General features: G+C 40.9%; 1 protein-coding gene across 2 annotated transcripts in view; it reads left to right on the top strand.

The window, feature by feature from the left end:
* The window catches only part of arhgef10 (Rho guanine nucleotide exchange factor (GEF) 10), a 235584-nt gene that overhangs the window by 194878 nt on the left and 17958 nt on the right, over positions 1 to 22748 (top strand). For both annotated transcript variants that reach the window (XM_080413203.1, XM_080413202.1), the window contains 5 exons: positions 503 to 624; positions 5999 to 6085; positions 7604 to 7821; positions 8616 to 8773; positions 16239 to 16381. In XM_080413203.1, coding sequence (XP_080269329.1) covers positions 503 to 624; positions 5999 to 6085; positions 7604 to 7821; positions 8616 to 8773; positions 16239 to 16381 — 728 coding nt within the window. The remainder of the gene's footprint in view (positions 1 to 502; positions 625 to 5998; positions 6086 to 7603; positions 7822 to 8615; positions 8774 to 16238; positions 16382 to 22748) is intronic.

The following is a 22748-nucleotide window of genomic DNA, read 5'->3' as shown; positions in this document are numbered from 1 at the left end:
AGGGGTGAACTATCCCTTTAAGCTAAGACTAAAAGGCAGAATGGGAGATTTGAACGTAGAGCAATGCTAGCACCAGTGATGATATCGGACTACTTCACAGCAAACATCAATGCAGGATCAATGCAGGCTTTGACTCCGAAAAAGTGCGACAACACTCGTGGTTCAGAAAGTGTGGTTCAGGTTGTTTGTCAAAATGATCGTGACGGATGAGCATCCGATCTCTATATTGTGGAAGATGAGGGCTTCACAAAGCGTCTTGCTATCGACCAGGATAGGCTACACGAGGCTGAGCCGAAAAACGGCAACTGCAAGAATTGACTGTATTGTGAATACAGCAAATGAACAGTTCCAACATCATGCACCGTCGAACCTTGAGAATGTACATAATTACTGTGTTACTTAGGGCATTGTGTGTGTGTGTGTGTGTGTGTGTGTGTGTGTGTGTGTGTGTGTGTGTGTGTGTGTGTGTGTGTGTGTGGCTGCGTGCGTGTGTGTTTAACAGAGGAGGACAACATGCAAGGCTGGTTCTTTGCGGAGGAGGATTGCAATCAGATCAAGAAACAGAAACACCCTCTCCTGTTGAGGCAGATGCCTGTGGTCATGTCTAAACTACAGGAGTTCAAGGTGGGTCTCGTCTCTCCCTCCCACACACACACACACACACACACACACACACACACATTCTCTCTACCACCCACACACACACCTCCTCTTCGGCAGCAGAATCCACCAGAAGGTAGTGGTTGAACACGCTGGGCAAGACCTGGCTGGTTGAGTGTCTAAATGGAAGTACCGTAATTTGGCGGAAGTACCGCCCAAGGAAATTACGTTGACTCTTTACAAATCTGTTTAAATTCTCCGTGAATGAAGCGACTGTTGTGATTCGTCGAAAAGGATCGTTTCCGGGGGAGACGGAAGACCCGCCCATATAAACACTCTCTGCATTAGGTCTTGATCAGGCTTTTCTCTTCGCAGATGAGCAAGGTTGGGAACGAGGCTAGTAGTTGAATCACCACAAACAACGCACATCTAAAAACTCCTTGGCCAGTACGGGGATCGAACCCCCGACCTTGGCGTTATTAGCACCACGCTCTGACCAACTGAGCTAACCGGCCCTGCTAATCAATGACCTCTGGATTTATTTAGACAAGTGGAATGTATAGCTTCTCTGTTCAGCTGATAGTTGTAGAATATACACTCAGTACATCTTCACGTTGTATGAATATGTGATGGTATCAGGCCGGTTAGTTCAGTTGGTTAGAGCAGTGGTTCTCAAACTTTTTCATTTGAAAATGATATATATTTGGCCGCGGACCCCCATCACAAAATATTTTGTTCCAGGGACCCCCAGAAGCAAAGATTTGAGTTACAAATATTTGCTTTAAAACACATATATTCAAAGATTTGCAAAAATATTCACGTTTTTTCAAAAATAGCAGATCTACAAGCTCATAGCGCGGCACTCGGTGCCGTGCTATGAGCTTGTATATCTGCTATTTTTGCCAGACCCAAGGGGTCGGGCTTACATGAGGCTTTGTATCTGTTTCGTCCATACATGGGCAGGGGTCATTTGTCCTCCGGCCCCAGCCAAAAAAAAGTTCCTGACGTCCCCTTTCGTCACGAACTATTCATGACATCATGAACTTCAGTTATAAAGTGGTTTGTTTGTAGGTGTGTTACATACTAGGACTTCATTTTGGGTCTGGCAGAACCAGGTCTCCTAGTCTTGTTTAATAGCCAAAGTATAAAATATGGATAAAGGGGTTCAAATGATTGTGACGCTTTATTAATACATTTAGCTGGGGACCCCCTGGTACCCTTCGAAGGACCCCTGGGGGTCCCCGGACCCCACTTTGAGAACCAGTGGGTTAGAGCATGGTGCTAATAACGCCAAGGCCGTGGGTTTCGATCCCCATATTGGCCATGGAGCTTTTTGAGAGGCTGACTCACTCTTTTCTTGCTCTGTGACGCTGAGTCGTCATGGCCTTTGACCTGACTGTGTAGCTGTCACTACAGGCAGTTGTTGTGAATTACATAATCCTTTGTTGTGTTGCACAGAGCTGTCTATTGTTAGGAGTGGTGACTGACTGGTGAGTCAGTTGAATTACTTCTCTGTAAGGCAAGCAGCAGGCTGGGAGAACAAGCTGACACCAGGCAGTATCACAGTTCTTTGGCTATTAAAAAAACAGCAGATATACAAGCTCATAGCCGGCACCGAGCTTGTTAAAAAAAAAAAAAATGCATTTTTTTGCAAATCTTTGAATATATACTTTTTAAAGCGAACATTTGTAACTCAAATCTTTGCTTCTGGGTGTCCCTGGAACAAGATATTTACAAATGTTCGCTTTAAAGAATAGATATTCAAAGATTTGCACAAATTTTCAAATTTTTCAAAAATAGCAGATCTATCTGATATAGTTTATCTGATATAGATAACAGTTTACAGTTTAGGCATTTTAAGCACATAGCTACAGAGAATACAGTATATCAAAAGTAGCAGATCCACAAATTCGGAACACTGCACGAAGCAACGCGTTTTGTGCTTGTAGATCTGCTACTTTTGTCACTGTTGGATTTGAAACCTGAAAAGTAGCAGTTTCGGACATAATTAGGAGGTTTCCACCCGACAGAGACGATATACAAACTGTGTTCCAGTGGATCCAATGTAGTTATTATTTAGTCACAATATTTATATATAAAAAAACACACACATTTACCACTTTTACTTTCATTCAAAAGAAATTCATAACTACAAAAGAAATTGCCTATCTACAAGTTTACAATGCGTTACGATGCGACACGTAAGCTTGTAGATCGGCTATTTGTGCTACTTTTGTTTGACACTGTAGTATGACGAAATAGGGCATTAACCCATTAAAACCGGGAACGCATCTGTGTAACCACTTTAACCATTATTTTATACTTTGGCTATTCAAAAATAGCAGATATACAAGCTCATAGCGCGGCACCGAGTGCCGCGCTATGAGCTTTTAGATCTGCTATTTTTGAAAAATCGTGAAAATTTTGATTTGAGTTAATTAAATGTTCGCTTTAAAAAGACGTAATCAAAGATTTGCACACATTTTCATGATTTAAAACAAAATAGCAGATCTACAAGCTCATAGCGTGGCCCTCTGTGCCACCCTAGTAGTAGAAATATGGAGATACAAGGTTTTCTGACCGACAGCAATGAGCAGTGATATACATGTGCAGAGGTGGCTGTAAGATATGAGTCATGTCTTCTGTGAGTCATAGAGCTAAGCTAGACATGACAAGGCAGGACAGGAACAGAGATAAAGAGAAAGTGCGTGAGCTCCTTATCTATTATGATTACCCAACTTAAGAACTATTGAGCACCGAAGTCTGACGTAATTTAAGGCCTTTGCAGACAGGGTGCGATTTTTCGCATGGAAAAAACAGACAATATCATTTTTTAAATGAACACATGGTTCTCAATGACCTCATGCACACCGGCTCCGAATTTACCGTGCGGAGATGCGATGCGGCGATGTGTTTTTTTTTCAATCGAACCCAGTTCGATTCGTGCGTCTTTTCGCGTGCGGTAAAAACTGATTGACTAATCGCACCCTGGTTGCGTTTTCCCCCCCCCCGTTCTGAATTCCCATAGACGTGTTTAATATTGCGTCAAATAAGAACTGTGTTCCAAAAATAAACAAATGATCCCGGCGGTTTTACTCTTATGGATATGAAGCATCAACTGACGGTGAGAAAACGCTAATGTTACTTCCGACGAATTAGTTACATTTTCGCCAGAAACAGACTGTTTCAAATATGAGTGACTGACTATCATAAACGATACAGAGCCACCTCCATGACAATATCGCCGAGACAGTTTGTTTATTTTTGGACCACAATTCTTATATGAGACGATTCTAAGATGACCCAATGTTATTCTCCATAGCGAAATTACTTTACGAACCGGGGGATGGACGAGTGACGTCAGGACTTCTGTACTCTATTAATTATTGTTATAACATTATGTCAGATGGGTTGTACTTCAACAACTTGATCCTGTGGTCTCCTGATAAAGCAGCACCTATACATATCTATATCGTTGCTGTCAGGCAGACACCTTGTCTCTCCATATTTCTTCTTTTTATGTTTTTAATAAATGAATGCCCTATTTTATCATTCAAAAGTAGCCGATCTACAAGTTCACTCCAGTATGTAGGGACGTGTATTCAGGTGGAGATGTGCTATTTTTTTTGTTGCCTATACTGACATGCCCAAAATAGGGATGCCAGGTTAAGTCTGTCTGTGGGTTTTATAAATATTTAACCAATGAAAAGTATTAACAAGAGCTTGTTGTTACTAAATAATAACTACATTGGATCCATTGGAACACAGGTTATTTTGACCATTTCCTGAAAAGTAACGGTTTTGAACATATATACCGGTACAAGGTTTCTGCCCGACGACAACAAAATGTCATCCTATCCGCCTGACATGTCACCTTTAAACATAATGTCAGAGGAGCTGCATTTCATTTTTCTGTCCGGTTAGCTCAGTTGGTTAGAGCGTGGTGCTAATAATGCCAAGGTCGTGGGTTCGATCCCTGTACTGGCCACAGAGGTTTTAAATGTGCGTTGTCTGTGGCAGTTCAACACCTGCTGTCTGTACTTACTACCTTCTGATGAGCAGCTTCCCAACAAACATTAACATTGTAATGATAAGTGTCTTTCACACATCAGCCCACACAACGCAATGTGTGAATGAACTAGGTGATATGCTGCCGAATTTCGCACTATGAGCTTATAGATTTGCTATTGTTTTTTAAATCATGGAGATTTTTTGCAAATCTTTGAATATATAATTGTTAAAGCGAACATTTGTTGTCTACATTAGGAGGAAAAAGGCTCTATGTAGCTTGTGTTTTGCATGGTTGCATCAGTGGGAGATACATCAGTGTATGTCAAGTAATTCAATTCACCTGTCATGTTCTGTGCAAGGAAATGAATAAAGAATATCGCATTCCATCTTCCTCATGCTGTTACGTGGGAGTAGCTAACGTGTGCATCTACTACCCCCACGACTATCAAACAGACCATTCACAGTTATGTGAGAACACATCTGATATTCTCCTGTTCTCCAGAATTCGTATGTGAAAAGGGCTTAAGATGTGTCATATAACAATGATAGTAATAATAATAATAATAATAATAATGTTTGTCTAGTTGTTAATTGTCGTATTGTTCTTTCTATAGTCATTGCCTCACTCCTCTTTTTTTCTCTATTATATAACATTCAGGGCTTCTTTTACAGTTTATGCCTACAATACTAAAAAAAAGGAGAAAACTACATTTCCCAAGAGGTGGAGTTTCTACCAGCAGGGTGTCCACAGGTGTATTGCAATCTACCAGTGATTAGATCCAGTGCCCAATTCCAATCCTCTCTTACAGACTCACTTAGGTGAAGTGAATAGAGTGAAGCTTTGTTTGGATCTTATGTTCAAATCCTCATTCTGGTAAGCAGTCTAGTCTTTCACAACGCTTTGTGAGATTGTAGATCTGCTATTTGTGTCTACAAATCAGGCATTACGACGCCATCAAGGCCTGCCAAAACAGATTTTAGTAGACTAAATCAACTATAGAAAAGTAAAAAAAATCAGATTACTAAAATATGACAAACTAAATGGGATTTTATTCAAAAGACAAAATTAACACTGGTGGACAGTCAGTCCTAAAGATCAGATTTGAGAAACAATGCAGATTTGACAGTAGTCTGAACCAAGACAAAGTACTGTCTTCTGCCAACAATTGCAACTCCCTGGCAGTGGCACACACCAACCCTTTGTCGGTCATACTAATCACCCAAAACAAACCAAAACTACCTAAAACTCGACAATAAGGTTACCAAAAACTGTGTAGACACTGCACATGGGTTCAGGCCCTTTCCTTGCCATAGTAGTAGAAACTACTGAATGACTTGACTTCTGATGATCCTTCTCTCTCTGCTTCTCCTTCATGTTGTGTCTCAGGTGGAGTGTGCTGTCCACAACCCAGAACCTCACATCAACACAGAGAGCACAGCAGACTCTCCAGTTCTGGGCCATGGCTGTGTCTGGGTGAGACATTTATGCCTTATTTCTGCATCTGCTACGAGTATGAATCTGTCTTTTCTTTTCCCTTTTCCATCTGCTAATTGCCTAAATTGTAATTCATGATTGATCACTACAGTAATCCTGTTTACACGTGGCGTTAAAATGTGTCTGTATCCTATAGCTATACAACTGTTTGTAACCACATAGAAATCAAAGTATAAACACACAGAAGACTGAAGACTCATTAAACAGAGATCAGAATCAGCTCATTTAAATCAGTCTTCAGTGCTTGCACTTGAATTATTATCTGGTTAGACACAGTCAGACAGGTATCTGATTAATGCAGATGCATTTATGATTATATAATCAATTTATTTACAGTACTTCATACTGTATATTTGTATTGAGCGGTGCAACCGCTCCTATAAGAGGGTTTAGGACCCATCCGTGGTGAAAGTTTTTCTTTCCGTCGTGAAAATGTGTCTTTCGCTGTGACGACATGCTGTGGAAAACACGCCCATAGGCTAAGCTTTGCAGGACGTGCTGTGATTGGCTAGCGAGACACATGATGAAATTAACTTCAAACTTCGCAGACGCGCTGTGATTGGCTAGCGAGACGCATGATGAAATGAATAATAATGTAAAAAATGTAAGCACGTCACTTCGCAGGACGTGCTGTGATTGGCTACCGAGATGCATGATGAAATTAATAACTCATAAATAGCACCGCTCACTTCACACTGGGTGTGATTTTTTTTATACTGTTATACTGTTTATACTGTACTAACCCTAACACTGTATATACACATTCAGTGTGACGGCTGTAGGCTTATTGCCTTTAAACCCGTTAAAACCGGGAAAGCGTCTGTCATTTTTTGGGCGGTGAAACCGCCCCTATAAGTGAGATTTGGAAAAATGTACATTTTCCTGCGCTGTGATCTGGGCCCAGGAAATTTGTACAATTATCCTGCGCTGTGATTGGCCAATCACAGTCTATTCAGGACTGTGATTGGCCAGTGTCACATGACACATGTGCATAGCCCTATATAAGAAGCCATAACTTGAAAAAAACCAAAAATTTGTTTTTTTCAAGTTATGGTTTCGTCCATCATAAAGAGTGTTTCAATAAATGTATTTATCTTTTGTACATGATTGGTTGACTCCATTCAGTATTGTGATTAGCTAGCAAGACACCGCCCACTTCACACAGGGTGTGATTTTTTATTTTAGCTTTAATAAATATAGCAGATAATATATGTAGCACATTGGTTGGTATCAGATATACAAGCACATCGTGCCCGCTATGAGCTTGTAGATCTGCTATTTTTTTTTAAATCACGAACGTTTTTAGACTCGGCTTCAGGTCTTAATGGGTTAATCATCTGTGACCTTACCTTGTACTTAAGTGTCGATAGATCGATTTCCTCTTGGACAAATCTGTCTTTTAAAATCATGCTTTGTTTTACTGGCAACATCTAAAATACATGTAATTCCTCAACTAACTAACTAACTACTGTGCATGCTTACCTCATCCGTATGCAGGTGGCGAGCTGTACCAACCAGATGGGACAGATCGCCATCGTGGCCATGCAGAACTCCAGCCCCAAGGTGACCGAGTGTTTCAACGTGGAGTCCCGTATCCTCTGCATGGCCTACGTCCCCACAGAACACAGCCTGGAGAACGGAGACGCAGCCTCCGACGCCAACCACGTGAAGGCCGTGGATACCCCCACCGTGTGTCTGGGCATGGAAGAGGGCAGGTACGCATCACATGGTCATGGATGCACGTTATACCCACTAAAAGACCCACTCGTTGACTTGATGAAATGATGGAGTCTGATAATAACAGCCTGGCTCCACGTGGATCTCGTATTTCATGTGGCCAGTCTATGGCGTCCAAGTCACTTGTGACTCCATTATTTTGGCAAGGTTTAGCCCGATTCAACTTAAAGGGATAGTTCACCCCCAAAATGACTATTTTTCCTATCGATTAGTCACCCCATGGAGACTTGAATTCATGGATATTTGCAATTTTCAATACTTTTACTTCTACTCCACTACGTCTCAGAGGCAAATATTGTACTTTTGCTCCACTACGATTATTTGAAAACTTCAGTTACGAGTTACTTTGTAGATTTAGATTATTATTACAAAACATACATTAAACACTTCAGCCCTATATACATTTCGGCCATTAGAAAATTGCCGATCTACAAGCTCACAATACGTCTCTTCACGACGCATTGTGAGCTTGTAGATCTGCTATTTTCAAAAGATTTTTATACATTTGAAAACTTGTGCAATAGGACATTCTTTATAATGAGTACTTTCTCCTTTTGGTACATTAAGTACATTTTGATGCCTATACTTTTGTACTTTTAATCAAGTACATTTTAAATTCCGGACTTTTACTTGTGACAAAGTATTTCAAAATTGTGGTATTGATACTTTTATTTAAGTAAAAAAATGTGAGTACTTTTTCCACCACTGGTCAGAGGAGATGGAATGACCCCGGGTTTCTGGTTGTTGGTTCTTCTCGTCCTGTGTTCTTCAGCATCATCGTGTATAAGAGCAGCCAGCGATCCAAGAAGATCCGACTGCAGCACTTCTTCACCCCCGACAAGTCCACCGTCACCAGCCTGGTCTACCGGCGACACTGTCTGTACGTCGGCCTGGTCAGCGGCTCAGTGGCCATTTACTCAAGAACACCTGGTAAGAAGATTCTGTGTGTGTGTGTGTGTGTGTGTTAGAGCATTGGTTCTCAAAGTGGGGTCCGGGGACCCCCAGGGGTCCTTGTGGGGGGTTCCAGGGTGTCCTCAACTAAAGTAGTTACTATAGCATCACAATAATTCTAACCACTTTGAGAACCTCTGCATTCTCTACCATAACTCTGAGAGTGTACTTAGGGGTCCATTTGGTTCCATTTGCACACTCTCATAGTTCCAGCCACATGGTCCATTTGGTTCCTAACTATCCATCGTTTATCCCCGGACCCCCAGGTGCGTTTTTGTATGTATGAAGAGGTTAACGGTATGTCTTTGATTATTTTTTCCGAACTCTTGTCTCTGTAAGATGTGTTGTCACTCTTAGGAGGGCTATAATTGGGCCAATTACAGAGAGAAAATGACCTACATTAAGCAACACAGTGCTGCTTTAACAGACGATATATAGACCCATGTTGTTTAGAAGGTAGTCTGGGGAACCTGGGTCTCAGACAGACATGTTGTGTCTGCTCAACCCCTGACCTTTTCATGATCGTGTGCACACGTGTGTGTGTGTGTGTGTGTGTGTGTGCGCGCGTGTTCGTTCCCCCCTTCAGGGAGTCTGTGAATATTCGTTGGTGTGTGAGTCAATGGTGCTGGGCAGCGTTGCCATGTCTGCTTGTTATAAGCGACTTTGGCCTTGTTTTTGCTTATATTGGTGGTTGCGTTTTTTGGGGGCGTGTTTCTAAAGTGTAGTTGTTTATTTGGGCTTGCTTCCTAATGTTGTTTAAACCAGTGGTTCTAAACTTTGTCATGCAAGGACCCCCAAATTAATATGTATTTGTCTGCGGACCCCCTGTCTGAAAGTATTTTGTGCCAGGGATCCCCGCATAAGAGTTAGTTTCCAAAAAACAAGACACATTTTTTCCCCAAGATTTATTTTGGGAAAACCGCTACATGTGTGGCTCATGTGGCCTAGTCGCTTCTTTTGGGCTTGTAGACTTTCGTAGACCTGGTTGGTTGCTTGTTTCTGTCACAAGAATCTGGCAACACTGGTGCTGGGGCATTCTCTCTGGTACAGCCTGGCTGGGTTGTCTAGGAGAATCCCATTCCGTTAGCACTGACCTATTTAATGTCTTCTTCCCCTCCTCCCCGGAGGAGCAGAGAGATCTTGTCTGCTTGTCTGCGGGTCTGTCTGTGTGTTTCGCTTGGTTTCTCCTCCACCGCGCGGTGAGGCCGACCGTTTGTCTGCAGCCCTCCTGAGACCGGGAAAAACGAAACGCTGCGGTTTTAAGCGATCGGTGCGATGTCACCGTTCACCCTTTGTCAATGAAGCAATCCAAATAAGTGCTCCAGTGTTTTATTTGGGTCTAGTCTATTTGAAGTACCCAGCAGGCAAAAGTTTCTTTTGCTTATATCCAGCGGTATAAAGTAACTAAGTACATTTACTCTAGTACTGTACTTTTTGTACACTTTTTACGTACTTTTACTTTACTGGAGTATTTCCAATTTTCAGTACTTATACTTCTACTCCACTACATCTCAGAGGCAAATATTGTACTTTTACTCCACTACAATTATTTGAAAACTTGAGTTACCTGTTACTTCGTAGATTTAGAAACATACATTACCCACTTCAGCCCTATATACATTTCGACCATTTGAAAATAGCCGATCTACAAGCTCACAATGTGTCGCACCACGACACATTGTGAGCTTGTAGATCTGCTATTTCTTTTAATACATTTTAATACATTTTATAGATTTGAAAATGTGTGAAATGGGACATTTTGCATAATGGCTACTTTCTACTTTTGGTACTTTAAGTACATTTTTATACCAATACTTTTGGACTTTTACTCAAGTAAATTTTTAATTCCGGACTTTTATTTGCAACAGAGTATTTCTACATTGCAGTATTGATATTTTTACCTAAGTAAAAAATGCTAGTACTTTTTCCACCACTTGTTTATATCCCGTCCCTTGCTGTTGAGCACCAAAATGCTTCTACTTGAGACTTGGCTGACGTGCGTTGGCCTTCACTCCTCAAAGTGACTCAACTCAGACCGTCTCCCAGAAATACCTGGAGCTTTCGTCTCCCCATCACTGCCAATGTCTAGTTAGACTGCTCTGTCTAGACCTCAAATAAGTGTGTGTGTATAAATATGTGTGCGTGTGTGTGCGAGAGAAGGAAAGGAAAGGAAAGATAGATAGATGGAATATTTTATTGGCAGTTTAAAAAAATCATTAATCATTAATTAGGAAAATGCCAACGTGGACTATGCAAAAAAAAGCCTTGAGACATAGAACAACACACAACATACTGCACAAACAACCATGAAACATAGAAAAAATTACATATAAAGTTGAGAGCAATACATATAGGACAAGAGGTACCCTAAGAGAAGAATCCAAAAGCAGAGTGGGCTATCCGGGGTAGGGATCTAACTATGACTAGTTAGTGTTAAAGAGATAGTTCACCCCCAAATGACTTTTTTTCTATCGATTAGTCACCACATGGAGACTTGAATTCATGGCATTTTTTTTTGTTTTTGTCGCATTCCTAAGCCAATAATTTGATGTCCACCGGACCGGTAGGCAGCGGTACCGGTAGGAGACACAAAGGAGACTCTTTGTGTCTCCTACCGGAACCGCAGCCGGTCATCAAATTATTGGCTTAGGAATGCGAACAATCTTTTTTGGGTGAACTATCCCTTTAAGATGGAGCCAGGATTTGACGTAATTCTTCAGAATTTAGGGCTGAAGGGACTCAGGAGGCCATTCCACAGAGTATAGTGGTAGAGAGAGAATAAAGGGAATGATGGAAACTATTCTCTCTGGCTGGCCTGCACCTTCAGCTTCATTTTGCCTGGAAGAGAGACTTGAGCAGCTGTTCAGGAATGTTCCACCTTTTCCTGAAAGAATATTGAGTCATTCCAACTTATTTCTTCCCCCCTTGGAGCTACAGAAACCTCTCTGCACCTCGCTAACTATTACTAGGATTATTCAGCTTTGCAGGGTTCATGAGCTGATGGAACAAGTCGTTTAACCCTTTAAGACCGGGAATGCATCTTTGGGCTATTCAAAAATAGCAGATCTACAAGATCATAGCGCGGCACCGAGTGCAGCGCTATGAGCTTGTAGATCTGCTATTTTAGAAAAATCGTGAATATGTGCAAAACATTTTTAACTCAAATCTTGGCTTCTGGGGGGATCCTACAAATATCTTCTTAAACCTAACTGTTTTCTTTTTGAAAAAATGTATGTTGCTATATCAGTGGTTCTCAAACTTTTTCATGTAAAGGACCCCAACATTTATATATATTTGGCCGTGGACCCCCCCCCATCTCAAAATATTTTTTTTCCAGGGACCCCCCAGAACAAAGATTTGAGTTACAAATGTTCACTTTAAAAATACATATATTCAAAGGATTGGCACAAATTTTCTCGATTTTTCAAAATAGCAAATCTACAAGCTCATAGCGCGGCACTCGTTGCTGCGCTATGAGCTTGTATATCTGCTATTTTGGGTCTTAATGGGTTAATGATCCATCTGTTGTAAATCTGTGACACTGTGCACTGTCAAATCGTGGGCAACTGGCGGCCTGGGGGCCAACTGCGGCCCTCACCTTCACTTAATGCGGCCCACAGGTTAATAGAATACATAATACTGATACATTGATTTCTGTTACAATTCCAAACTTGCAAACATGACCCGCTTTAATTATTTCAGCCTATATTATTAGTTTAATGTCCGATGTATTTAAGTTCATAAAGTTAACTTAAATAAGTATTTAAATAAGTATAACTAAATGCATTTGAAATTTAATAAAAAATTTACTTTTCAGGATTCCAATTCAAAAATACCAAAAAAGAATTCAGGATTCCAATTCAAAAATGACAAAAATAGCAGATCTACAAGATATACGAGCTTGTAGACTAGCTATTTTTGCTACTTTTGTGTGACATACTAGAATGACAAAGTACGGCATTAATTTACGGAAAAAAATATATATATGCAATGTAGCCCCCTGAAGTGAGTGTGGAAATACAGTGGCCCTCTCCTTCATCAAAGTTGCCCACCCCTGACTTACAGTATAACTCTAGAGTTTATACTGCTATTTACGCCAAAGGTTCGCCTATTATGACACGCCCATAATAGGGAGGCACGCTAGATTTATTTAAGTGGTTAGTCGTGATGACTCCATCAGCATGGAGAGATGTGATGTGATGATGACATCAGCTTGTTGTGTTTAATACGAGTTGAAACGTGACAATGAATGTCAACAAGTTGTTAGACAACTGAAAACTGTGTGTGTATGTGTGTGTGTGACGTCACCCCCCTAAAGTGTGTACATCTGCTTTGGTGTCATTCTACGTCCTGTTTACTGTGATTGTCTCTCATGTGGTGTTTCCCTAAAGAGGTTGTGATTGGACCTGCCACCTTTCATCAACGTGTCCCTCTTGGAATGCATAAAAACACACACACACACACACACACACACACTCAGCAGTTTTTGGTGACATTGACACCGAGGAATGTTCCATAGTAAGAAGTGAACTAGTTAGGCGTTACATAAGGGGCTGTGTCCACAGAGATGCCTTTTGAGCTGGCAGCGCCAGTCTGCCAGCACCAGTCTGCCATGCATTTCTATGGTAACGACGCGCTGGTACCGTATGGACATGATATCCACCATAGCGCTCCTCCTAGCTTTAAAAGGCGTTCTCTATGGACACGACCCCTCACAAGTTAACATTTGCCAACGTGCACTCTGGCCATCCTGTCGTGTTTCTCTCTTGTACTACTTTACCTTTTTTTTTGCCATACACACATATGCATGCAGTCAATGCAAACACACACACACACACACGCACACGCACACACTATGATTATTACAATAATATACACAGGACATTGCTGGAATGCTAATCCGGTGTAGCCCCCTTGGTGTCATTACTGTATCTCTCCTCTCTCCCTGTGTGGCACCTATATACTGCCTTCAACACACACACACACACGCACACACACTGAGCCTCCCTGCGTGGCACCTCTGCCTTCAATAGCTGCCTTTGTGCCGTCTCTTAAACAAACACTATTGGTGAGGCCTCGTTCACTTCCTGGTCTAGATTAGCCCGGAGGAATGCGGGTTCTGGAGGAAATGAGCTACTTATTTCAAACTGGGCTGGTTCAGCTCGGCCGTACGGTGCTGTTTTAACCTGGGGGTGGTTCAGACAAATTTACAATTTAGGCATTTAGCAGACGCTCTTAATCCAGAGTGACTAACGGTAAGCAAGGTAAACACGAGGTAATACCTCAAATGCATAGAAATAGTAATCTAGGATCATAGGCAAACCAAGAACCTATCATCAGTCTAAACGGTATAATATCAAAAAATCAATAATCTGTACATTGAAACAATACACACTATAACAGGGGTCTTCAACAGGGGGTCCGGGACCCCAAGGGGGTTCTCAAGAGTTACTACAGGGGGGGTCCGCCAAATATTTGTGTGGTGGGGCACATTAGCCAAAAATAGCAGATCTACAGTCTGTTTAGACCAGAGTTGGTTCAGTGCTACAGTATCTCTGCTTGATCCCCACCAGAGCTTTTATTCAACACTACAAGGTCGTTGGATTAAAGTATTTTAACATGGATTGTTTTGCCAAAAAGCTTTTCTTTCACTTGATCGTTGAAAAAGAACTGTTTCTGTCCACCTACGCAGCCACACACCTCACCAAACCAACAATTATGTCGAAACTGTTCTCTATTCTATGAACTTCTATCGTTCTCCTGAAGGTTTCTGTCAGGCCAACCTGACATTTTACCAGTGAGAGTTCACATGTTGCAGAGACATGTTTTATTTATTCCAGTCATCTTAGTGGTGAGAGGATCTGTCTCTGTGGAAACCCAGGCTCATGTTGAACACAGCGTGTAGGAGGTGTGTGTGGGATGGATGGAGCACAGCCATGATTATTCACATTTATATTCATAGTCGTGGCTGTGAAGCTGTCAACGGCCAGTTAATCAACCTTCGAAGACTTACTGTACAAATGAAGATTTCGTTTTTAGCTATAGCACTATATTTTAACCCATTAAAACCGGGACCGCATCTGTGTAACCACTTAAAACACTTTTTTATACTTTGGCTATTTTATTTTTTTTAATTATTTTTTTTGCAAATCTTTGAATATACATTTTTTAACCAACCTTTTTTTAACTCAAATCTTTGGTTCTGGAGGAGTCCCTGGAACAAAACATTTTGAGATGGGGGTCGGCGGCCAAATAGATAATATATAGATAGATAATTTTGGGGGTCCTTGACATGAAAAAGTTTGAGAACCACTGATATATAGCAACATGAGTTTTTTAGAAATCGGAACTGCAGGCCTTAATGGGTTAAGAATGCTGTTTTTTTTTCATTAGTAGTAGTTGCTGTAGAAAGTGACTCACTGGGTGTTGCAGCTGAAATATTACATTCTATGAAATAACCATATATACCCGGCCTTTATTTGCCCTGGGCAAGGCGGAGACTCGGAGAGTGATAAAACAGACATAAGAGGGTGATAACTGATCTATCAGCCCTATGGCGATGGAACAGGTACGGTAGCTGAATAAGTAAAAGCAGCAACGAGTAACGGTGCCACAATGAGCTCATCTGTCACCATGTTGCGACTCCACTACAGACATTTAAGCGAGCCTGGGGTGACACAGGGCCTTCTCGGCGGCTGCCCCCTCACTGTGGAACTCACTCCCAGCTTTTAGGCTTTGTAAACAAACATTTCAAAGGGCAGATTTGATATGATTGTCTGTTTCCGCAATGTTAGGAAAATATTTGAAAATATATGAACATTTTCAACATGGAAACGATTATAACGATTATGCAAAAAAGAATTGCGACTATCTCAAATAATTGCGTTTAGGCCATTATAGAATAATTGTGACAGGCCTAAACATGTGTTAATCAACTTCTATTTTGTGGTTCTCTTTTGTGACCGCAACCTGATGGCACTGTGGCATAGAAATGATTGAATGCCAAATAAATAATTAATAGACTAAATAAATAAGGTAAATAATAAAGTATTCAAAATGCCTAGGAAGTGATGGTCGCCGTTGTGCTCGCACTTGCACATTGTTTTATCTGCTTCTAAATGATTTTTCTCACCTGCACAAGAGACTGTGATTCTATATCTGCTGCTGTCTGTAATGTTTCTGTACTTGCACAAGAAAAGCATCATCTGCTTCATTTTCTTTACCCTTATAATTGTCTTTGATAAACTTTGGGAGGTTGTACAAAAAAAGATTTCACCCGCTCTTTCACCTGGACACTCATGACACTGTATGTACTCGGTTACCAACCTCGGGAAAACCGCGAATGCCCCGGGTGATATCTCTATTTATAACATTTGAATTTGAGTTTATTTTCCTGCCGCAGATAGCACAGTACTGACGTGTTGTCATCTCTGCTGTGGTTCAGATGGCTCGTGGAGCTCCGACAGCCCCAAGGTGCTGAAGCTGGGGGTGCTGCCTGTCAAAGCCCTGCTGGCTGTGGAGGAACACGTCTGGGCCTCCTCGGGTGGACAAGTCTTCATCATCAACACGCACATGCACTTTGTGGAGGTACGCAAGCCTGTCTTCACCACACACACACACACACACACACACACACACACACACACACACACACACGCTTACAATGTAGGCATTTAGCAGACGCTCTTAATCCAGAACAATTTACAGTAAACACGAGGTAATACATCAAATGCATAGTAATGGTTATCTAGGATCATAGGTAAACCAAGAACCTATCATCAGTAGCAAGGGCGCAGAGGACAATTTAGAACTGGAGGTGTCCGATTTTGCTATATTAGAAAACGTTATTGAACAGTAGACAAACTTTTTTTCTTCCTGCTGTGTGCAGAATCGGATGTCTTTTCTTCACCGCGACATAATTAACACAATTAATGACATAAATGATGACTCGCCTAACTGCTGCAGAGGTTCAAAGAGAAAGCTCTAAAGTGTCCACGTTTAAGTCACAAGTACATGGTTTTCATAACTTAAATATCGTGTTTAATCCATTATTCATCCGTTCTAGTTTGCTTTCGTTTCCGTCATGGTGCCTTAGTTTAAACAAATCGTTTTTTCTCTAAGACGGGCCGGATTTCAAAATAAGAGCAACTTATAATGATTAGTCAACACTAGTTTTATTTTTTTAATCCACTTACAGGAAGTAGATAGACTAACTTGAAGTAGTTGACACAGACCGTGATATCTGCGATTATCTTCGAAAGTTAAAATGTTTTCTTCTCAAAAATAGGGGGACAGCCCCTCTCCCCGGGGCCTTTCGGCCCTTCAATGATCTGGGTCGAATGTGACACACCAGAAACAAAAACAGAAAGTCATTGTATACTGGCAGTGGGATAGGAGTCTTATTTTCTGCTGCGTTTTCCATGTTTACACTCAAAGTTTGGTGGAAAACGGGTACAACGTTATTCATTCATGTATTCTCCAAGTGTGGTATGAAGTTATTTCCTCTCACGTAGGCGCATGTGTTGTGTTTGGAGCAACTTTTAAACATGAGACGTCACCCGATCTGATCATCCACTGTAGTGGCAGTTGGTCATCCACTGTAAGTCAGCTTGGTGTGCAGGGGCCTTTTAATGCTATCTGTGTATCTGACCCAGATTGTCTGTGTAAACAAACGACCACAAACACCTTTATTACAAGAAGACTCATGTTCTATGCATTTGACATAATGGTGTACAATGTAAACGGCTATTCACAGACGTTAAGCCGATCAATATATACACAGTATAATGACACATGGGAATGACTACACCCAGTGTTGCCAGATTCTGTGAGAAACAAGCAACCAGGTCTAGGAAAACCAGGCCAAAAGAAGCGACTATGGGCCACATGAGCACTTTAACATATACAGCTATCAGCTATTTGAAAATAGCAGATCTACAAGCTCACAACGCGTCGCATTCGCGAGCTTGTAGATCGGCTATTTTCAAGTAAAATCTTGCTGGGAAAGTACAATTACAAGGTAAATATCACACATAACACTTAGTCTGTAAATGGAGGGTGATATAGCCAGGGGGTGGAGTGATTGAAAGACAATATAATAAAGATAAGCAACACTTATCTTCCTTCCGAGGTTTGTGGGAAAATGTGAACATCCGATACGATACCGGAGCTCATCTGCAGAAAGCATTTGGTTGAATCCCTGTCGGGGAAAACTCTTGGGGGGGCAGGTATTTGTTTCCTCATACGGATGCCATGAGACACACAGCTCTACTGTATCACGTTTTATGACCCACTGAACAGTTTATTTGAGTTTTTACTGTAACTAAGATTATCCTGTGTACATCCTGTTGGCATTTCCTCTTCACTTGTTCCAGAGGTGTGGGAGTAGCGGTGTTTATTTATATAGTTGTCTGTAGAAGCCATTATGTATGACGGTGTTGATAAAGACCTGCATCGTATAATAACACACAATGATGTAGTAGAAGGTTTTCATCGTTCTAACAGAGTGGAATATTAGGAGAAATTAACACACATATTTAGAGCCCGACTGATTTATCAGCTTGGCAGATATACAGTATCAGGCTGACTTTTTTCGGTATTTGCAGTTATGCAGCCAATGTGTCCGATTTTCAACCACTTTCAACACTATTTTGGTTTTGTCATTATAGGCAAACATTTTCAAAAGTTAAAAGTTTTTTTTAAATGTTTTTTCATTTAAACCAGTGGTTCTCAACCCGGCGGTCGTCCTTGGGGGGGTACCACACATTCATTTTAACCACATAGCTTTGGCTATTCAAAAATAGCAGATCTATAAGCTCATAGCGCGGCACTGCCCTGCCATGAGCTTGTAGATCTGCTATTTTTTAAAGATCTTGAAAATGTGTGCATATCTTTGAATATATATATATATATATATATATATATATATATATATATATATATATATATATATATATATATATATATATATATATATATATATATTTTATAAAGCGAACATTTTTAACTAAAATCTTTGCTTCTGGGGGTCCCTGGCACAAACCATTTTCAGATGGGTGGACGGTGACCAAATTTATATCAATTTAGGGTCCTTATTCCTTGGCATGTAATGGTAATTGGTGGTAGTAATGTTCATGGAACGTGACATGGTCACTAGTTACTGCACTCCATGTGAGGTTGTGTTCAACACTGTTTTGACCTCCTGCTCCACTAATCAGCTGCTGTTTCAGGCTGTCATGATGGGCCACTTAATAGCATTAGAAGGTCTCCATCACGCTATGATGTCTCTCTGCAGTCGTGCTGGTGTCTGTTCAGCCTGAACGGGAATGACAACGACCTGCCCTGCATGGGTCTAAAAATGGAAACACACCCTAAACGCACCCTCCTCTGACTCGCCGCTACCGCCTAATCTGGTTAGACTAATTTAGCTCATTATAGACCACCTGGCGCTCTCTCTCTCTCTGTGTTGTGTTCTCTCTCTCTCCCTCTCTCTCTCTCTCCCCCTCCCCCTCCCTCTCACCCACAGTGGTTTACTATGGGCCCTGGTTGATGAACGAGTGATGAAACGGAGTGAGGTTCTGTGAGAGAGGAAGAGAGAGAAACTTTGCACTTTGTAAATTGCTCTGGATAAGAGCATCTGCTAAATGCCTAAATATTATGAGAAAGCTAACATGGGGTTATGGATAGATATTTGAAAATGGTCAACGGTGAATAAAATAACCAAAGAAAGAGAGCAGAACTCAGGCCTTGTACTGTAAGTGCTCCTTTCAGACACTTCTGAATGAACCCTCCTTGGCCAAATATAACTGTTAAAGGATTAAACATACAACCCCACCCACTTTCAAAGGATTAAACACAACCCCACCTACTTTTAAAGGATTAAATACAACCTCACCTCACTGTTAAAACAGTGGATCTATGCCAACACATGGAGCTCACAGTGGAGCACACAGCTCTCTGAAATCCACATCCACACATCAGACGCGTCCAGTGCAAACAAACAGCCTGTGGACACAACAGGTTGTCCTGATGTGTGTGTGTGTGTGTGCTCAGTCTGCACGACTTAAATCAGGAGTACGAAATCAAAGCTTATCAAATGGCAGTAAATGAAGGCCAGGCAGTTTCCCGGTATAACTCCAGTCTGGACGACACCAGATAGTCTTCATTGTGTCGAGTTGCTATTCAAACCATCCCTGAATAAACATCTTCCTTGTTGCCTCTGGCCGACAACACGGTTACATCTTGAACCAGGCTATAACTATTGTGTTGGTGTCACTCACTGTTTTTGTGGGCAAAGCACCAAACCGGTCCCCAGATACATTATAACGGCCATTGAATGGACAGTCATAGATGATAGATGAGCCAGTGGTGGGCTAGGAGAAACTGTCACAAAACTCTTTGTGTGTGTGTGTGTTAGGTGGGAAAAGTACTGACATTGTTTACTAAGTAAAAGTATCAATACTGCAATGTAGAAGTACTCTGTTGCAAGTAAAAGTCCGGAATTCAAAATGTAAAAGTACAAAAGTATTGGTATCAAAATGCACTTAAGGTGCCAAAAGTAGAAAGTACTCATTGTGCAGAATGTCCCATTTCACACATTTTCAAATGTATAAAATGTCAGATCTACAAGCTCACAATGCAGATCTTGTGAGCTTGTAGATCGGCTATTTTGAAATGGCCAAAATGTACTGTATATAGGCCTGAAGTGGTTAATGTATGTTTTGTAATAATAATCAAAATCTCCAAAGTAACTAGTAATTAAAGTTTTCAAATAGTTATAGTGGAGTAAAAGTATAATATTTGCCTCTGAGATGTAGTGGAGTAGAAGTAAAAGTGCTGAAAATTGGACATACTCCAGCAAAGTAAAAAATACCTCAAAATTGTACTTAACACATTGACTGCCAGAATTATTTCAGATTTTTAGCTGTAGCCTGCCAGAGATTTTTCATTGAAAAAAAAAGTACTCAGGAGCCGAGATACAGAATTTTTAAGTTTTAAGTTAACAAGGAAGTGGATAGGAGTCTAAATCTTCGAACAATCATATCTCCTTGGTCTTTGGGTCAAATTAAAAAAAAAAAACGAAAAAAATAGAACGCAGATCTGCGTTCTTGGCAGCCAACGTATTTATTAAAAATAGAACGCAGATCTGCGTTTTTAGCAGCCAATGTGTTAAGTACAGTACTTGAGTAAATGTACTTAGTTACTTTACACGCCTGGTGTGTGTGTGGTACTCACTAACCTATAATCAGTCATATATACAGTATGCACGTAGAAGATCACCCAAGTTACTGTTTATATAGGCTGTTTTAAACTGATGACGATAATAACACGTCGGTGTGTAAATGGGTGATTGTAGTGTGCTTTGGATAAAGGCACACTACAATGCAGATCTCCAAATGCAGACGTTACCATTTTGTTGCTGTCGACCAGTTTTTTCAAAAATTAAGGCCCTATCATACTAACTACAGCGTCACACAAAAGCATCAAAAGTAGTAGATCTACAAGGTCGAAACGCGGCGCGAAGCGGCGCGTTTTGAGCTTGTAGATCTGCTACTTTTGCTATTTTTTTATTGGAATCCTGAAAAGTAACAGTTTTGGACATATGAGGTTTCCACCCAACAGAGACGACCACAAGATTATCATCATCATCTTTCGAGTGCTCGCGAGATCTATTAACACCTGAGATGGGAGTGATGATGACACTGGAAATCTGAGCTTTCGTTGAGTTGGTTCCAGTGGTGGACAGTAATGGAGTAAATGTACTTGAGTACTGTACTTAAGTACAGATTCTGAGAATCTGTACTTTACTTGAGTATTGTTTTGATACTTATTACTTTTACTCATTACTTTTACTGAAGTACATTGTGCATTTCTAGTAAGGCTGTAAAGTACTGAGTACTTTTAGGTTGGCTGTTTTTTTTAATTATTTTTAAAGTAACTAACTATAGTTACCTTTTGAGTAGCCTAACTAGTAACTATAACTTCAACTATTGTTACTTTTTTAAAGTAACTTGGCCAACACTGTTTATGACGTTATTTGAGCTAAATATTTGTCACCACTTTGCCAGTTTATGCATTTAGAAGACGCTTAATCCAGAGCGACTTACAGTAAGCAAGGACACAAGATAATACATAATAATAATACATCATAATACATCAAATGCATAAAAATAGTAAATGCAACAGTAAACCAATAATCTAATAATAACTAATACATACGTAAACCAAGAACCTATCATCAGCCTACATTGAAACTATACACACTATAGGATGCCAGGTCAACAATGACCTGGCATCTGTCTACATAACATGCTGTCTAAGTTACGTTTTAGCCTTTGCATAATCGTGCAAGGTCATCAAGGCTAGGGGTGACACTGATTACGGCAGAGGTGACACTGACACAGGTCCTTAGTTAATCCATTGCCATATTACTGAGAAATGCTGCTAAAATAGGACCAGATCCAAGGGGAAGGCAGCTCTGGGGTGGTTAAGCTGGACGTATACTTAGTCGTGCGACATCCTCGCATGTTGAAAATGTCTGACTCAATCCTTAGCAGAAGTGATGTGTTGTGAGCTTGTAGATCGGCTATTTTCAGTGAAGAGAGGTTATCGAAGCAGCATCGAGCATGGCTACTGCATGGGTGGCACTCGACCCCCTTCTTTTACACTTAGTATGCAAAAGAAATATACATGAGGTTAATCTAGTAATCATACTAGTTCAAGGTTTCTGTATTGTTACATCTTGTATGGCTGTATAGGAGTAAAATTGCCTTACTCAAGGACGCCTCATCCAGTTCAAAACACTGGTGACGACCTACAAGGCAGTCAAGGTCACGTCACCTCCTGACCTTCAGGACATGTTCCACCCCTACAGCCCTTCACAAACACTTTGCATCAGATATCAGTTTCTTTTTTTAAATACCAAATTAGGTAGAAACGGTGTCGTGAGTCATGT

This window comes from Gymnoscopelus braueri, assembly GCF_963280865.1.
Source record: "Gymnoscopelus braueri genome assembly, chromosome: 19".
NCBI classification, from domain to species: domain Eukaryota; kingdom Metazoa; phylum Chordata; class Actinopteri; order Myctophiformes; family Myctophidae; genus Gymnoscopelus; species Gymnoscopelus braueri.
This window is presented reverse-complemented; position numbering and strand designations above follow the sequence as displayed.